The sequence below is a fragment of the Gallinula chloropus genome (genome assembly GCF_964237585.1).
Source record: "Gallinula chloropus genome assembly, chromosome: 3".
In the NCBI taxonomy this organism is placed as follows: domain Eukaryota; kingdom Metazoa; phylum Chordata; class Aves; order Gruiformes; family Rallidae; genus Gallinula; species Gallinula chloropus.
This window is the reverse complement of record NC_140087.1, coordinates 41,936,426-41,952,074: the sequence shown is the minus strand read 5'-3', so window position 1 is coordinate 41,952,074 and position 15,649 is coordinate 41,936,426. Positions and strand designations below refer to the sequence as shown.

The 15,649-nt window shown below is 40.7% G+C and overlaps 1 protein-coding gene across 1 annotated transcript in view; it reads left to right on the top strand.

Annotated features, from left to right (window-relative positions):
- The window catches only part of PCNX2 (pecanex 2), a gene marked incomplete at both ends in the record, with an annotated part of 151,395 nt that overhangs the window by 46,483 nt on the left and 89,263 nt on the right, over window positions 1–15,649 (top strand). The window contains 3 exons of the mRNA XM_084262153.1: window positions 730–901; window positions 6,079–6,189; window positions 7,759–7,850. Of these exons, the coding sequence (XP_084118279.1) occupies window positions 730–901; window positions 6,079–6,189; window positions 7,759–7,850 (375 nt within the window). The remainder of the gene's footprint in view (window positions 1–729; window positions 902–6,078; window positions 6,190–7,758; window positions 7,851–15,649) is intronic.

The window sequence follows — 15,649 nt, the reverse complement described above, 5'->3', positions numbered from 1 at the left end:
TTCTCCCTGGCCCGCAGCCCCACAGCAGTGTTTTGTAGGATTAGCGCGAATCAGTCGTGTGAGAGGTGTGTATGAAAGATGTAAGGTAAAGATCCTTCTGCATAGTATTTCCTTTTGGATCATCATTTCCAAGTGCTGTGTGTGAGAGAGACCAGGAGCTGCTGCCAAGTGTCACCCCCTCCCGGAGGCAGGGAGTGGTGGTGGTGGTGGTGTTTGGATTCATTTTTCCACCAACACAAAAAATTGAATTGTGTTGGTGGAAAAATAATCAATCTCCATGCTTCACACCACTCTACCTTTTGTCTTTTTTAAACTTCCCAGGATGCAATTAAAAATTAACTTTTATATTTCATAAAAATAAAAAAGTCAAACTACCCGAAGCATATATTCATTAAAATAAGAGTACTATAGAGAAAAACTATTGTTCTATTGAAAGGAAAGGTTCAGACAGACTGAGGGCTTTTTCTCCATGACTCCCACAATTAGTGTGCTTTGAAAGGTCCAGTATAAGTGATTCCTGGAGATAGTCTTTACTGCTTTTTGTACCTTTGAAAGTCTCCTCTGGAGAAGATGAAGTACCTTGTAACATTTTTTTTTATTATTAATTAGTATGTATAAGTCATTAAAATATTTTTTTCTGACTCCTGACCCTCTCTCCAGATTAATGCAGTGCGTGCAGTAGGAGACTGAGTATAAAATTCAAACACTCTTTTCTTCCTTTTTTTTCAGGGGCACAATAAAATCATAACATACAGCAGACCTGTATATTTTTGTATATTGTGTGGCCTTATTTTGCTGCTGGATGCTGGATCTAAAGACACAAATCCTCCAGTTTACACAATGTATGGCTTGAAGCTCTTTTCGCCTAGATCTCTCCAGTCAGCCAGAGACCATGTAATAGGTGAGTCAATATTTTTCCTAGGACTGTGAAAATGAATTAAGCTTTAGCTGGGGAAGTCTGTGTTTTCCCATGTTGGCAATCAAATGCGTGTTATGGGGGCACAACTCTGAGTCAAATTGATAGAAACATTTGGAATGACTTAGGATGGGTGCAGGGGGCAGCTGGCAATGTTCCTTCTCATAGAAGGAGTTCTTAATGAAATGAGGCTCATAGAAAAGTCTCTATAGAAATCTAACAGTCACTGATGTTATTAGCAAAAGACATCATCTGTGAAATGCAGTTAATCTTTGTAAGGGCTTGTCTGTGCAGAGCAGTTACTGCAGAGTAAGGTGAGTTTTAAATTTAATGCCTGGAAGCTAATCCATGCCAAGTCCTCAGATGGACATTCTTCCGCTCATGGAGACATGTTTTTTCTTGGTTCAGTTTAATCTTCCTGGCCACATGATGAGTTTGTGTGGAGCAGCTGCTGTGCAGTAGCTGTTCCAACCTGTGTCCTGAGGTAACCAAGGACATTCAGGTCTTGCCCCAAAATGGGACATACGGTCCTTTGCCACTAATTCAGAGTGGCCACAGCTGGAAATAGCCCTGTTCTATCAGGACACTTGCAGTCTGTAACTGTGCTGCTGCTTTAACTGTGTCTCAGATAAGAATGCTGCATTGGACTCTGGTCAAGTAGCACAACACCATTAGGTCTGAAGTAGCAAAATGAAAGTTTACTGTAAAAAATGTGAAAAAAGAGCTGTGTCATGGCATACCTAAGATGACACATTGGTTTGTGAATTTACAACCAGGAACTTTGGTATAGAGCATGCAGCCTTTGGGGTCTTAGTTCACCTGTGGCTATTGGCACTTGCTTTTTGCTCTGCTCAAGTCAGGCTATTACTGCCTGAAGAGCACTCTATTTTTAGGAAAGTCTTACGGTCCTTTGTATGGGTTCATTGACTCCCAATCCTTCTCACCAGAAACAGGGGAATAATGAAGACCTGCATCTCACTTATTTTCATTAGGTTCTTTCATTACTTTCCTTTGGTCTCATTAAAGTTCCTTCTTACATCTTATTTTCACTGCCTGTCAAAGGTGAACAGTAAAAATGCTGATAAATAATTCAACAAGAATCTTAAATGACTCTTGGGATAGAGATAAATGAAAAACTATAGCAACCAGTATAAGAAAAAAAAGTGTGGTTATAAATGTGCTAATTTTGGCTGGCCTCAAAAGAGATGGTGGAGCAGGTTCTTGAAACAGCCCGTAGGGGGTGGGGGAGAGAGGAAGTTACAGGCTTATCTCCCCAGTTGGCATCTGTTTAACCAGAGAGGTGGAAGAAACCATTTCCCTTAAACTTGTCCCTCATTCTTCTTTTGCTGGCTCTGGGAGCTGGCACATCTGTGGGTGTATCTGTTCAAGTGACGCTTGGTGCCGCGCTTTGGCAGTTCCTTGCTTTGTCTCTATGGGAGTCCCATCTCCAGGCTACCATCAATCCTTGCACCTGCTTCCCAAAGCCATGGCAGTCGGCATCCTCCAGCCTCTTGTTGCGCTTTGAGTACAGATTCCCTCAGGCACTGAAGATATGGAATTGGTTTGGGAGGGAAGTTGGCCCCACCGAATACTGATTAAGTGTTGCTATTGTTGTTTTGTGGTTTTGCCCATTTGCTGGGTATTTTCAATACCTTTTTATTGGATTGTCATCATGTGGTGATGTTTTAATTTATACTCCTAATTTACTGTAGTATTTGGAGTTGATATTTTGGAAAATCAAGGAATTTTTGACATTCCTTTCTTCGGTGCTTGTGGTGTAAAAGTTTTTTTATAATTTCACATGTTTACTATGGTTAGAATCTAAAGTGGTGGAAATCATAAAAGAAGTTATCAAGGAACTAGTGTGATGCTGCATAGCATAGCATGATAAAAGTCTTGAAATGAAGTTATGAATCAGTGGAAATTTGTTACATATGTGATGTAATTACTGCAGAAATGTGGCTTTTAACAGGTTCTTTGGTTGGCAAGCAATCTATTTAGGATCTGATTCTGTTTTATTTTGAATTGATGGTGGATCTGATTTATGTTAGTTGGGAGGTCATGGCTTTAATTCATTTGAACTATGGATTTAATCTTGAAACGTCCCTTATTTCAGTTGCCCTTTTTGCTAGATTTACAATGTAGTGGGAGTAAGTGCACAAACAACCGGCCTCAGACACGGGGCGCTACAGGCGTGGCTAGTCACTAAAGTAGTTACTTAATGTACAATGGTTTTTATGATGAAAATCATAGTGTTAGACAGGTGAGTGAAATTACCTCAGAAGAGTAAGTATCAGGTCGTGGCAAAACTTTGTGGTAGCAAGACCTCTGCCTGTTACTTTCAGCAATGACTAAGCTTCCGTCAGGGACAGAAAGCCTCTGTAACTGTTACCCTCTGCTGTGCTCAGGAGGGGGAGAACAAAAAGTATACTTCTTACTTTTTCACAAGGAAAAAAAGAGTGTTATTTCAGTATTTATTATTACGCAGCAAATGGGCTAGTACTCAGATATATTGTTTTTAAATAATAATTTTCTAAACTTCTAAAATGTTTGCAGTGACATTACCACTAAGTTACCATTCTACATTTCTTCAAAAGACTCAAAGTTTCTAAAAGTCAGTCTGTTTTTTCCACCTACACTTATCTAGTAGCTGTTTGTTTAGAGGAGACCCTCAAACCACAGTGCCAAATGCCAGCAGCTCACATAAGCATCTCTTAGTGGTCCAGCAATTAAAGGTGGTGTTCTCTATGGAAATGTGTAATGATTAAACAACTTCTCACTGGAGAATTCATAATTCAATTCCAACTGATTAATCAGCTACTCTTGTTGTCTGCTTCCCACAAGGGAAACTACTGTTCCTAAATTCAATCCTTTTGTAAGTGGTAACTGTTTATTTTCCTCTCTGATGTTAGTCCTTTGTGCAGGATGAGATAAACAAAGATACTTGAGCTAAAGAAGTTCCTAGGATTATTCAAAGTATTAATAGAGAGAGAGGTGAGGTGAGGACATTGCTGTAGTCAACCAGCTTTTCCTTCCTTGTTTACATTCACCCCTATATATTTTGGTATATGAACAGTATAATGTCTCTGGTGATGTCCTTCCTTCCCCTGCTCTTAGTTTTTTTTCCTGAGGTTGCTACAGCCAAGGCAGGTGTTGGACTGTAAGTCAGTAGTCTAAGATGAGATCTGACAATTCTGAAAGTCCTTTGCCCAAGGAACAAGATCTCCTGCTGGTTTCAGCAGTGAGTGTTTGGGACGCTTGATCCTGTGGCAAGTCCTTGTGGCCTGCTGGGCAGTTTGCTGTCCCTGCTGGGCAGTTTGCGGTCACGCAGTTGTCTTCCTTCGAGTGGTCCTTGCTTGGCTTGGTATGCCTTGGATGAATATCTGAGAGAAGAGCAGAGTAGTAAAGGAAGAGAAGATTTTTAACAACATTTGCATGTAAAAGATTGAGAAGACAGAGTTTCCTCATGTTCTTATGTATGTGTAATTTGCGCCAGCGGCGGGAAGTCGTGATGAAGGGCGCATTGTGACTGCAAATATTCTTAAGTGAGCCTGGTCTGTGTTTAACACTTGAGTATGTTGTTTTTTCTCCTGTGTTTGACTTCCTGAGCAAGATTTACAATACTAGATAGCAGCAGGGAAGATAAAAGCTGTCAGATCAAACTTGGTGTTTTGTTTTATTTTAGCACAAGGTGCATTAATAATGGGAGCTGGGAGTCAAATGTGAAATTAGCATTCAAGAGGGAACACAAATCCTATTGTTACCTTCATGCCCTGTTCAGAAGGGCACATAGCAATAGGACAAGGGGTAATGGTTTTAAACTAGAAAAGGGGAGATTCAGGTTGGATATTAGGAAAACAGACCTCAATATGAGGGAGGTGGATCACTGGAACAGGTTGCCCAGAGAGGCAGCGGAGGCCCCATCCCTGGAGATATTCAAGTCCAGGCTTGATGGGGCTCTGAGCAACCTGATCTAGTGAAGATGTCCCTGCTTATTGCAGGGGGGTTGGACTAGATGTCCTTTAAAGGCTCCTTCCAACCTAATGCTTTCTATGATTCTGAAAATGTGACTGAGTTGGGAAGGGTCAAGAAGTTGTACTGGCCGTTTGTTTAATTTGCTTTTTATGAGAAAGAATAGGAGGAAACTGCAGTCTTCCTAGCACGTAAACTAACAAATACATACTTGTTTACAAGGAGTAGTGGCTGACACACACCTCTGTCATTCACCGTGCAGCACATCCTGCTACTAGTACAATGAAGCAGTAAGAATATGATTAAACATGTGCGTGTCTCCCTGAAAGCTGACAGTATCGGAGACTTGACTCAAGTATGTGTTTAGATGCATTGCCAGACAAGTGTGCTTGGCGTTTTCTAGGGTGGAGCTAAGAGTAAATGGGTGGGAAGGAGTGGCTAGAAACGAGCAGAACATAAAGCTAGCAACACAGTTACCTCAGTCATGACTCCTGCTTTTCCTTGACTCTAAGGCAGCCATTTAAATTAACATTTCTGTTTAGAAAGAAACTATGTAAAAGGTCAGACTACCTTTTACCCTGAGTTTCTTCACTATTTTTCATGTTGTTTCCCTTCTGCAAAGTCAAGGTCCATCCTGCCAGAAACTGAGTAACCATTTTGGGGAAGTTTCACTATAGGTTTGTCCCATTTTTATGTGCTGTTATTGACTCCTGGCAGGGACAGGATACCGTGATAGCCAAGATACTTAGGATCTTAGTATTAAAATACTTTTTGTTTGTTTGTATTGAATTGTTATACCTCTGCTTGAACCAGCTCAGATTCAAGGAGGAAGTTCCAAAGTCTGCGAACTAAAATTTCTGTACTTCAGATAGAACAGATATGACTTTGACGGTATTTGAGAAGCAGAAAGGAGGCTATATAATGCTATTTTTTCTGATGCTGCTTTTATCCAAAATAAAACTTAACCTCTGAGCCTTAGTGTCTTACATGTGAAATAACATAATTAATTTTGAATATATGAGAAGGAAAACCTAGTTGTTGCTGCTAAGGTTAAGGTATGCATACTTGCGTAATCTTAAGAGTTTATTGCAACAATTTCTTATTCTGGTATGATGAATGTTTCCCTGTTCTGCATATGTTGTGTTTTTAAATTTCTATTCTAACATACACATATATTTTTTTTCCTTTAGTGTTTTTATATTGCTTTCCTGCAATTTCTCTACTTGGCCTTTTCCCTCAAATCAACACCTTCTGTATATATCTTTTGGAGCAAATAGACATGTTGCTCTTTGGTGGTTCTGGTAAGTAGCCAGTTGCAGCCTGAGCTGAGCCCCTTTTTGGGCTTATAACTTGAAAGTCTGTTATTGCATGTTTTAAAGCTCAAACAGCCTTTGGTATTTGTACAACAGTGGGGTGAATATTAATAAGGATCCCCCCCCACTCCCCTGATTAGCTTTCTTTTTTCATTTGAAAAGGTGTGCACAGGTTTTGCTGTAGGCTGCAGAATGCATTTGACATGGAAGAGCTCTTTCCTGGCATGTCCAATGCAAATCTTGACTGTTTATAAATAAAGAAAAACTTTAGGAAAAAAGTTTCTGGTAAAACTATTCAAAAAATAAAAACTTTTGCATTTTTTATAGGAAGGCATGTTCACAAGGTATGGGATGTGTGATTTTTCTGGTGTTATTTCAGCCAGAGATGAAACAAGGCCTGTGACAGATGATTCATTCTTTACTATTATTTTTTTTTTGGTAGGTAGTGGCGGGTTTTGTTTTTCTTTATAGCTTAAGTAGCAGAGAAGATCAGGATGCATCTACGCTGTCATCTTTGGTGTGGATCAGGAACAAACTTTATCCTTGCTCCCACTTATCACACGTTGTTTTGCGTCATGGAGTGATGTTGGGGTTTGAAACTGGATTCTGTTTCTGTTGAGATGAACTTTAAAAGAGAAGTGCTCTGTAAAGGGTGCACCTATTGCACCACAAACGCTAATAAACATAGCCTGTAGGACCAGGCTAGAGATAGGCTGCCTGCAATAAGGAATCTCAAACATGTATATCATGGATATGACATCCTCAGCACTGCTCACTCTACAGACCCATGCTTACTGCATCGTTCTGCTTGTTACTCTAGACATAGCCTTTGGCAAGTGATTGAAAGTAGTACAGATGATGCGGGTGTTTTTTGCTTTTTGTCTCATAAATATCATAGCAGACCTGGAGGAAATAATGTGTTGGATAAAGTCCTTATCCTATCATTAATGATCATTCCAGTGTATGTTGAACCCTAATTAGAGCACAGTTTTGCAGCCCCTGTGTCTCCATTGTGGAGACTGCTGAACTCCTAATTTTGTCTGACAGCTTTTTCTACCCAGCTTCTGGAAGCTCTCAAAGGAGATTGCAGCAAGAGATCAGCTGTCATCCTTCTCTCTCCCTTTAAGTTCATCCATGTACCTTAAAATGGTGCAAACCGTGGTTGACTGAGCAAGTTAGGATGGTTTTGGATGCTACCAGAGCCTGTGTCTCAGGAGCAAAAGGAAGGAATAAAATCCCCCATGGAGTTTGACTTAGATAATTGGTAGCAACATGAAGACTCACACTGATATTTTGCAAAACAACGTTCGGTACTAAAAGCCGTCGTGTGGGACCTCAGGGCAATAGAAAACACAGAGGACAGTGTCATCTCTTAGCTGTGAACAGTTTTGTGTGCTTATTTGGAGTGTTGAAGGTATTCTTTCAACAACTAGCCTTGAGATATCTGACTTTAACCTCTATACCTCACGTGATGCAAGAACTGTTTCACTTTTTTTCTTTTGAATGTGTGTTCTCTTTTAGGAAGAAACTAACTAACAGGTGGTATCTGTGTTTCAGCTGCCGCTGGGTTTGTATCTGCGCTGTACAGCATTTCCCGAAGCTTCGTGGTTCTCATTGTCTTATATGCTTTCTGCTTCAGTGCAGTGAAGGTAAGCCAGAAAAACAGCACAGTAAACATTCAAAATTTCAAGGTCAAAATTCAGATAATCTAGGGAGACCAGCATTGTTTGTTGTTACGTTGTTGCTGTGTATCAAGATAAGCTTCACAAGCCATGCTTCAGGTTCTGCTTATTAGCTACACTGAGACAGACTGAAACTGTAGTAGGAATACTGGAGTAAATGTGTGTCTAATACTTGTAACTGCCTCTTATATGTATCAGTCTGAAATGATTTGTTAAATTTCCCCTACAAAGGCAAATCTCGCAGCCTTGTCTTAAAAAGCTGCAATTCCTTTTGACCTGTATAAGCCAGGCTGAATTTGACCAAAATTCTGAGTAAGGTCCAGATTTCTGAAGGAAAAAAAAAAAGATTTTGGTTTTGCTTAATAACAGTATGCCTAAACTTTAAATGTCCAGCTTGGGCATACCAGTGGACCATCTAGCCCAGTAATGCATCTGCACCCAAAGGAAAATGCAATTTACTGCGACCCAGATAACTGTTTGTCCCTCTTTTCCCTAATATTTCATCAGAATCCACAGTTTTCTGGACTAGGCATGTTGGGGAGTGTGTCTCTGCTAATTTAATTTGGTATCCATGGGTATGCCTATGAATTTGCTGGGTCTCTTCTTGAACATGCTGGTCCTGTCTGTCTGCAACTTTGTCCTAACAAATAACAGCTGTTCAGTGTGAACTGTGCAAAGTGGTGCTGTCCTTTGTTGGCTTTAAGCTGATCTGCTACTTTCACCAAGTCTTCCCTGTGCCTGGTATTGCAGGATTTGTGAAAGAACTGTTCTGCGTTCTCTGCATCTGCTGCCTTCGCAGTTTTGTAGGCATCAGTCATATTCCCCCCCAGACTTTTTTTCCCCTCTTTAAGCTGAAGAGCTCCAGACTTTTTAGTGTCTCCTTGTAAAGCAGCTGCTCTCTCAGGAGTTGCTGAGTTAGTCATCTTACTCCGTGCCTTCTCTTACTCCATTGTGACCTTTGGATATGGAGAGTGAGTTGTGAGTGGCCTTCAGGATGCATGAGTGCAACAGCTTTAGATGCTGGCAAAGTGACTGGCTGCCTTCTTGGTATCCTTCTCAATGATGCCTAATGTTAGGGTGTTGGGGTTTTTTTGTTTTGGAGTTGTTTTTTTGTCAGATGCTCCATTTTGAGCTACATTTAATCTAAAGCATTCATTTTCTGCAGTTAATCTATGTGTCTTCTGCGTTCTTTGTTTAAAAAATAGCAGTGAAACTTGAGCTGCCTTCATGTCTGCTATAAAATTCCCACTGACCACAGCAAGACCGGAATTTCATCTTCTACTTGTGATAAATTTGATCCTTTAAGGGACAGTCTTTTGACAGGGTTTCATTACGGGCTGGATGCTGTCAGTGCCCACGCAGGAGTGCGCCAGGATGCTCGGTGATTTACATGCTGCTCTTGACAACCTGTGGGCATGCGAGAGAGGATGCTTTATGGTGCTACACATGCATAGCACCCGCAGAGATCCCAGTGTGCGGTTCTACAGCAGCCAAGGCTATATTGTGTCAACACCCAGCCTGGCAATTTGCAGGGATGAGAGTGGCGATCAGATGTTTCTTTAAGGGAATTCTTTAAGGAACATAAGCGTTTCTATAATGGCCTGTAACAATTTTCTGCTTAAAATTTTGAACAGGATCCTTAAATCGATAAAGGTCAATTACAGTGCCTCAATGATCTCTCACAAATGATCAGAGCTGGCTGTACATGTGTGTTTAAGCACTCCCAGTAGCAAGGTGAAATGTGTATAGTCACCATTTTATCTTGCCCCGGGGAGGCTCAATAAATAAATAAAGCGTGGCAACTCTGCTGCTGAGCGGTGCTGCATTAAGACGCTTTAAATATCTTTGAACATGAGGTGTGCTCCCAGGGAATCTCCTGTTGCCAGTCACCCAGTATACCAGTTATACTGGTTTGAGCTGACCCAACTGTGTGATGCTTTGAAGGCTTAACCGCTTCACACTAAGCTTTCTAAAGTAGCTACTATTCCTGCTACTGTTTTCTGGCTGTAGGAATGATTTGGCACCTGAGATTTAGAAGGTGGCTGGCTGTAAGGATGAATGGAGTGAGGAAAATCTGTAATGGGGGGAGAAACAGTGGGGAAAAAAAGGGAAAGAGATACATGGGAAGAAGGGATTGAGTTCAACTAGTGTTCAACGGGTGAATATCTGAGGAAATCCCCTAAGGTTATTAGAGGATGATCCACAAGTTGAGGGTAGGGAAGTTGTGTGATGAATACTTTAAAAAATAGTTTTGTAAACAGTATTAAAGAAAAGCCTCTTAAAATATTCTAGAGACTCCTTTCTCATCATAGTACTTTAAATTAGTGTGCAGGTGGCTTTGTAGATAAGCAATCTCCTCATGGATTAGACATCAAACTGCTTAGAAATATGCTTTTAATGCTACCCTGAAGTTGTAGAGTGCTGTGAAAGATTTACAAGATATCTGTTGTAAATTACCAATATTAAGTGCAGACTTTCTGTTCACACAGAAATTACAACTAATTTGAATTTTTATGGCACTGTTCTTGTGAAGGCACTTTTGTGGAGGTTAATTTAAAGCATGTAAAGATGATTCCACTTGCTTCAGCTCATAATCTCATTCTACTGGGGTGCTTGAAATTTCATACTTTTCTTTTTTTCTTGAAGTTATGAAATAAGCACTTGTGTTTAACCCTCCTCGTTCTTCAGTCAGGTCCATATATTCCCCCCCCCCCTTTTGGACTGTTATCTCTATCATTGCAAGAGAGTAATTCTGTCAGACTTGCACACTGGTGGTGAGTTGTTTTCTTTAAGATAGAAATGGCATCTCTTCCATACTTGTGCTTTTAAGCTATTTTTTAATTTTTGGGTTTTGTTTGGCTCTTTTCACTGTGAGTCAGTTCAGCAAAACCAACGGAGCAAAATTTCAATACTTATGGTGGTCAAGGAATCATCGCAATCCAAAAGATTCAGGGCAGGGAGACAAGATAGACACCCTCTGGCACAGGATTTCTGGGTTACAAAGCTCACTTCTTGGCTGCAAAGCCTATTTCTTGGCTGAAATGTAGCATCCTCAAACATAAACTCTGCTTATGGGCAGGAGATCTTATAGCTCAGCAGGTGTAATGAGCAGACTTCTATTTCCTGAACTAAATTGCAGAGGAGAACAGATCTCTAAAGTGGCTGTGTGCTTTCTTCCTGGTGAACAAGTGCTCCCATCAAATGCCCATGCTGAAGAGCCGTTCTAGCAGCATCAGACTTGACCCTTTCCTCCTTTAAGCAGTTCTTGTGTTCGAATTATCCTGCAGGGTGAAATAGTCTAGCCTCATTTGTCTGTCTACTTTAATTGTTCTAATAGGAAAGATGATTCTCCTGAGGAAGTAGAATAAGTAAAATAATCACTTTACCACGTGATTTTCTTTTTTATTAAGATGGGTTTTTTACAGTGGATCTGTGTACTTAACAGACTTTGTCTTGTTCACTTTTAGAACAGAAACATATATATATAACGTACAGTAGTTTGATTTAGTTGCAGTCAAATTTTCAGATTATTTTCAAATGGCACATTGCCAGCAATGGATTCTTTGCTCTGGAGCTCAAGCTTTAGAAAAATTAAAAAGTAAGAAGTGAGTGCTTGTTTTGTGGTACGTCCACAAAGCAGTGCCAGCACTCCAGTTAACTTTCACCATACAAATACAAGCTCTGAGAATTGGGACAAATAGGCCTGTGCTGAAATCCCATGTCCTGTCCAGTGATTTTGCTGTTAAACTATGTTGTATGAAACCAACTGGGAGTCTCTGTGAAAAAACAGCTGTGATATAGGTATATCATTAGTTTCACTTAATAATTGTAATTGATTTTTTTTCAGATAAGCTGTACAAGGAAAATTATTGTACAGTATTCTGGATTAAGAGTTCATTCTGTGATCCAGGACAAAATTTGGCGTTCCCAATGAGTTCATTTGTACCTGCCACTCTTTCTGAATGACCTTGCAGCACCTTTGCCATCATATGACCAGACAACTGTCTCTCATAGCAGAAATGCATATATCTCCTAAAAGAGCATGGACAGATCTCTAGTCTTGTGCTAACAGTGAGTGGGCAAGTTGGATCATGTGTGTCGTGGTTTTACCCCAGCTGAGAGCCGAGATCCACGCAGCTGCCTGCTCCTTAAAGGAAAAGAGCAGGGGAAGAGGGAAGGGGGGGTGGGATGTGAGAGGCAAGGGAAGGGAAAAGGAAGAGGAAGGGGCAAATAACCCCAAAACCAAGAAACTAAGAGGCCCGTGGGTTGGGAAAAGGATAATTTACTAAGATAACAGAAAGATACAATGTAACAATGCTAACAGGACTTTAGAGCAAAAATATATGAAGCTGTTGATACACAATGCAGTTTCTCACCAAACCACAACTCAGGCCGTGCCACCCAGAGCCATCCCGGAACCCGACCGTCCCCCAAGAACCGGAGCCGCCCCTGGTCTTCCTCCCGTCAGCCCCCAATATCCTGGGCAGGACGTAACTGGCGTGGAATACTCTCTTTGGTCAGTTGGGTCACCTGTCCTGGCTTCGCCCCTCCTTTCTCATGAAGAGCTGAGAAAGTCCTTGACTGTCTGACAGCAACTAGAAACATCAGGGTGTTATCAGCAGTACTCCCATTTTAACTCTCAAACACAGCATTCCATCCGCTGCTACAAATGAAGTTAATTCCATCCTGACGAAAACCAGGACAATGTGGCAGGCTACTTACATGTGCCATCACAGGGCTTGATCAGAAGCTATGAAGTTTTTTGGGGGGTGGCTGCATATGGCTCACATGGCGGGCACAGGGTGCTACGTGACCAAACATGCACATCCCATACAACTAAACAAGGGACCGTCTGTTACAAGGCCAGGACGAACTTGTTGCAGGACGGAGAGACCTGTGGCTGTGTGACTTAGACACTTGAATGAAGGAAGGGGGATGCATTGTTTGGAGGTGACCATGAAGCGAATGGGTTCCACCTGCTGTGGCTAAGGGCTCGGCTCCTGTCCTTAGGGTGCTCTACAGCAGTTTTGCACTTGCTTGCTGTTTGTGTGGATGAACAGTAGTTCTGGTCTGCAGTTTGTTGGGACCTGCTCTGGTCCTGCTACTGCTGGACTGATGGGTTTCCTGCTTGTTTAAAACTGTAAAAAAAATAAATAAATAGAGGCAACCCAAAATTGCTCAGAGTAGGAAGTAAAGAGTATTGCATCTAAACCCCAGAACATAAAATAGTCAGAATTTCTGGTCTCCATCCATGCATTTAAGGTCTTGAGGGCAGGACACTGTCCCACCACTGTTAACACTCAAAGGAGCATCATGTGAATGGAGCGGGTTTTCAGGTCACTGTCTGACGTAGCTGGTGAACAGAAATCATTTTCTCTGGTGGTGATGCAGTCACCTGGATCAATTTTTGCTTTACAGTCATGTTATCCCAGTGATGCAGAGGTGGTTTGGCTACAGCTTTCAGGTGCTGTAAAACATCTCTTCATACATCTTATCCCATGACATATCCCTGTCTTGAGTGATAGGACACCAGCTGCTTATCCAGCCTTATGTACAATAATGCTGTGAACTTGATTTCAGACAAGAGAGAAGATGAATAACTTGGCTTCTGAACGGCAAAGACTTGAGTTTGTCCTGCTTTCTTTGATTTTCTTTATCCCCCAGGGCTCTGTTTAATGATACCATCATTCCTTATTCAAGTTCTTTCCAAGTCATTTATGAACTTTCATTTACTTTTGTTTAATAAAAAGCTCTAAATCCTGAGCATGGTTTTATCACCTCTTTTTGCTCATTCCTTGGATTGTTACATGTAACAGCACCAATTTTTCAGCTCGCTACATTTTAAAGCTGTTGGATAACTGAGTTCAGTTTAAAATTATCTGTGTTCACTTCAGCTTGGCTTTATTTCTGATCTTGGTTTCAGTCCTGTAATCTTGAACAGAAATTGGCAGCTCTAATAGCTACCTTAGCTTTGATATATGAAAGGGTTATCTCTTTTTCCTGGAGGAGGTGTTCTTATTTTCAGATGTGACATACATCAGATTGGAGACACAGGAACTTCTCTGCCATCTTTCTCACTCAATGAGAATTGTCTGATGTGCTGATTTTTGTCTCCTGCTCCGTCTGTTTTGTGGTTTGTGCCCAAATATTTAACAGCTCCTTTAAAAAATCATGTATGCCCACATATTTTTTCCATAAATATTCAGTTTGGACTTTAGCCATCTTGATACCAGTCTTTAGCTTTCCAGTGCATCAGTGTTTTGCTGTGGGGCAGAAGAGCCCTGAAAGTTTCTGGAATCACTGAGTCTTTCTCTTCTACATTCTGTTCCAGTCAGCTGGTTTGGATTTGAAACTTATCGAGAGACAGTTGATTATTTGTCATCCTACTTTCTTTGCTGGGTTTTTTTTTTTGGGTGTGCATTTTTTTTTCTTAAACTGCGACTGAACTGCAGTTTATCTTAATCAGCATAGAAAAAAAATTCAGATTTTGGACTTGGGTCAGAAATGTGAATATGTTCATATATGGCGTAGCTGCCTCCTCTGGCTCTGTATAAAGGAAATATTTTTATTTTACTTTTTAAATTAAAGTTATATAGCTTCCATTACCTTATACCTGCAGAAAGTATTTTCTGGTAACTTATTTACAGCTTTAATGGACAGTTTCTAAAAATCCAGTGTGGATTTCAAACCATTCTCAGCTTGCACTGATGCAGTTTGGTTTGTTGTTTAATAAGTTTTAAACTCATTAATCAGAATAACAGTGCTTCTTGATTCATGTTTTCAGTGATGCAGGTGTTGTCTGTGTACAAATAATTTTGAAATATTTTTCTTAGGGTCCTATAATGTGAAAGAATTGCAAGTGTGTGTGTCTCACTCTGCCCAAATAAATTTCTAAACAGCACTGAATGGGCCCACGTGTACAGACAGAATTTCTGAATGTGTAAGTGACCAAAAATAAAACTACAGGGTTATTAGACAGCTTTGTTTCTACCACATGCAATCCTTCCAGCCCAGTTGGAGGTTTTGAAGACAAGGCTCATTAATTTTATGTACTCTTCAATTTAGGGACCCCCTAAGGTTCAAGTGAGAGCTGTTAGGAGTGTTAAATTTGGAGGGAATTGTCAGATATATTGTGTGTTTCAGTGAGCGTTGTTTGTGGCTGTAGTCAGACTTGCACGTCAGTCATCACTTAAGTAGCTATGCTCTTAGCTTCCTGTGAGTGTAATATAAATTTATTGTCCAGATATAACAGAAGAAGTTAATTGTATCTGCAGAATCTGATGTGACCCAGGATTACTCTTACAGAAGCACATCACTGTATGGGAATGTGAAAATCCGCACCAATTTTTTAGGATAAACTATCTATGTATCTATGTGTATCTATGCCCCCTGCCTCAAGTTGTTGCTCGTCTTGCTCTTTGGCCAAGGAATCTTTGTCACAGACTGGGACCCTGTTGTGTAAGGTGGTGTGTGCTCACATGCTCTTGCATGAGTCCTATCCTTGTGGATTTTGGATTTCAACAATCAAAATGCGGGCACAGATAACAGCTGGGAGAGAGAATTCCAGAGAAACAGAGACAACATGGCTCAGAATGGGTAGTGATATCTATATTCTGGTAGTTATATCACTTGTCAGGTTTTTGGAGCTCTTCTGGGAAAGTAATGTTTGGTTTTCAATGAATGATGGGAAAACAAATCTGGTAGGCATCTCTTCCCAGAACTTGTCTCTAACCTGGATAACATGAAGTCCATCGATAATTCATGTT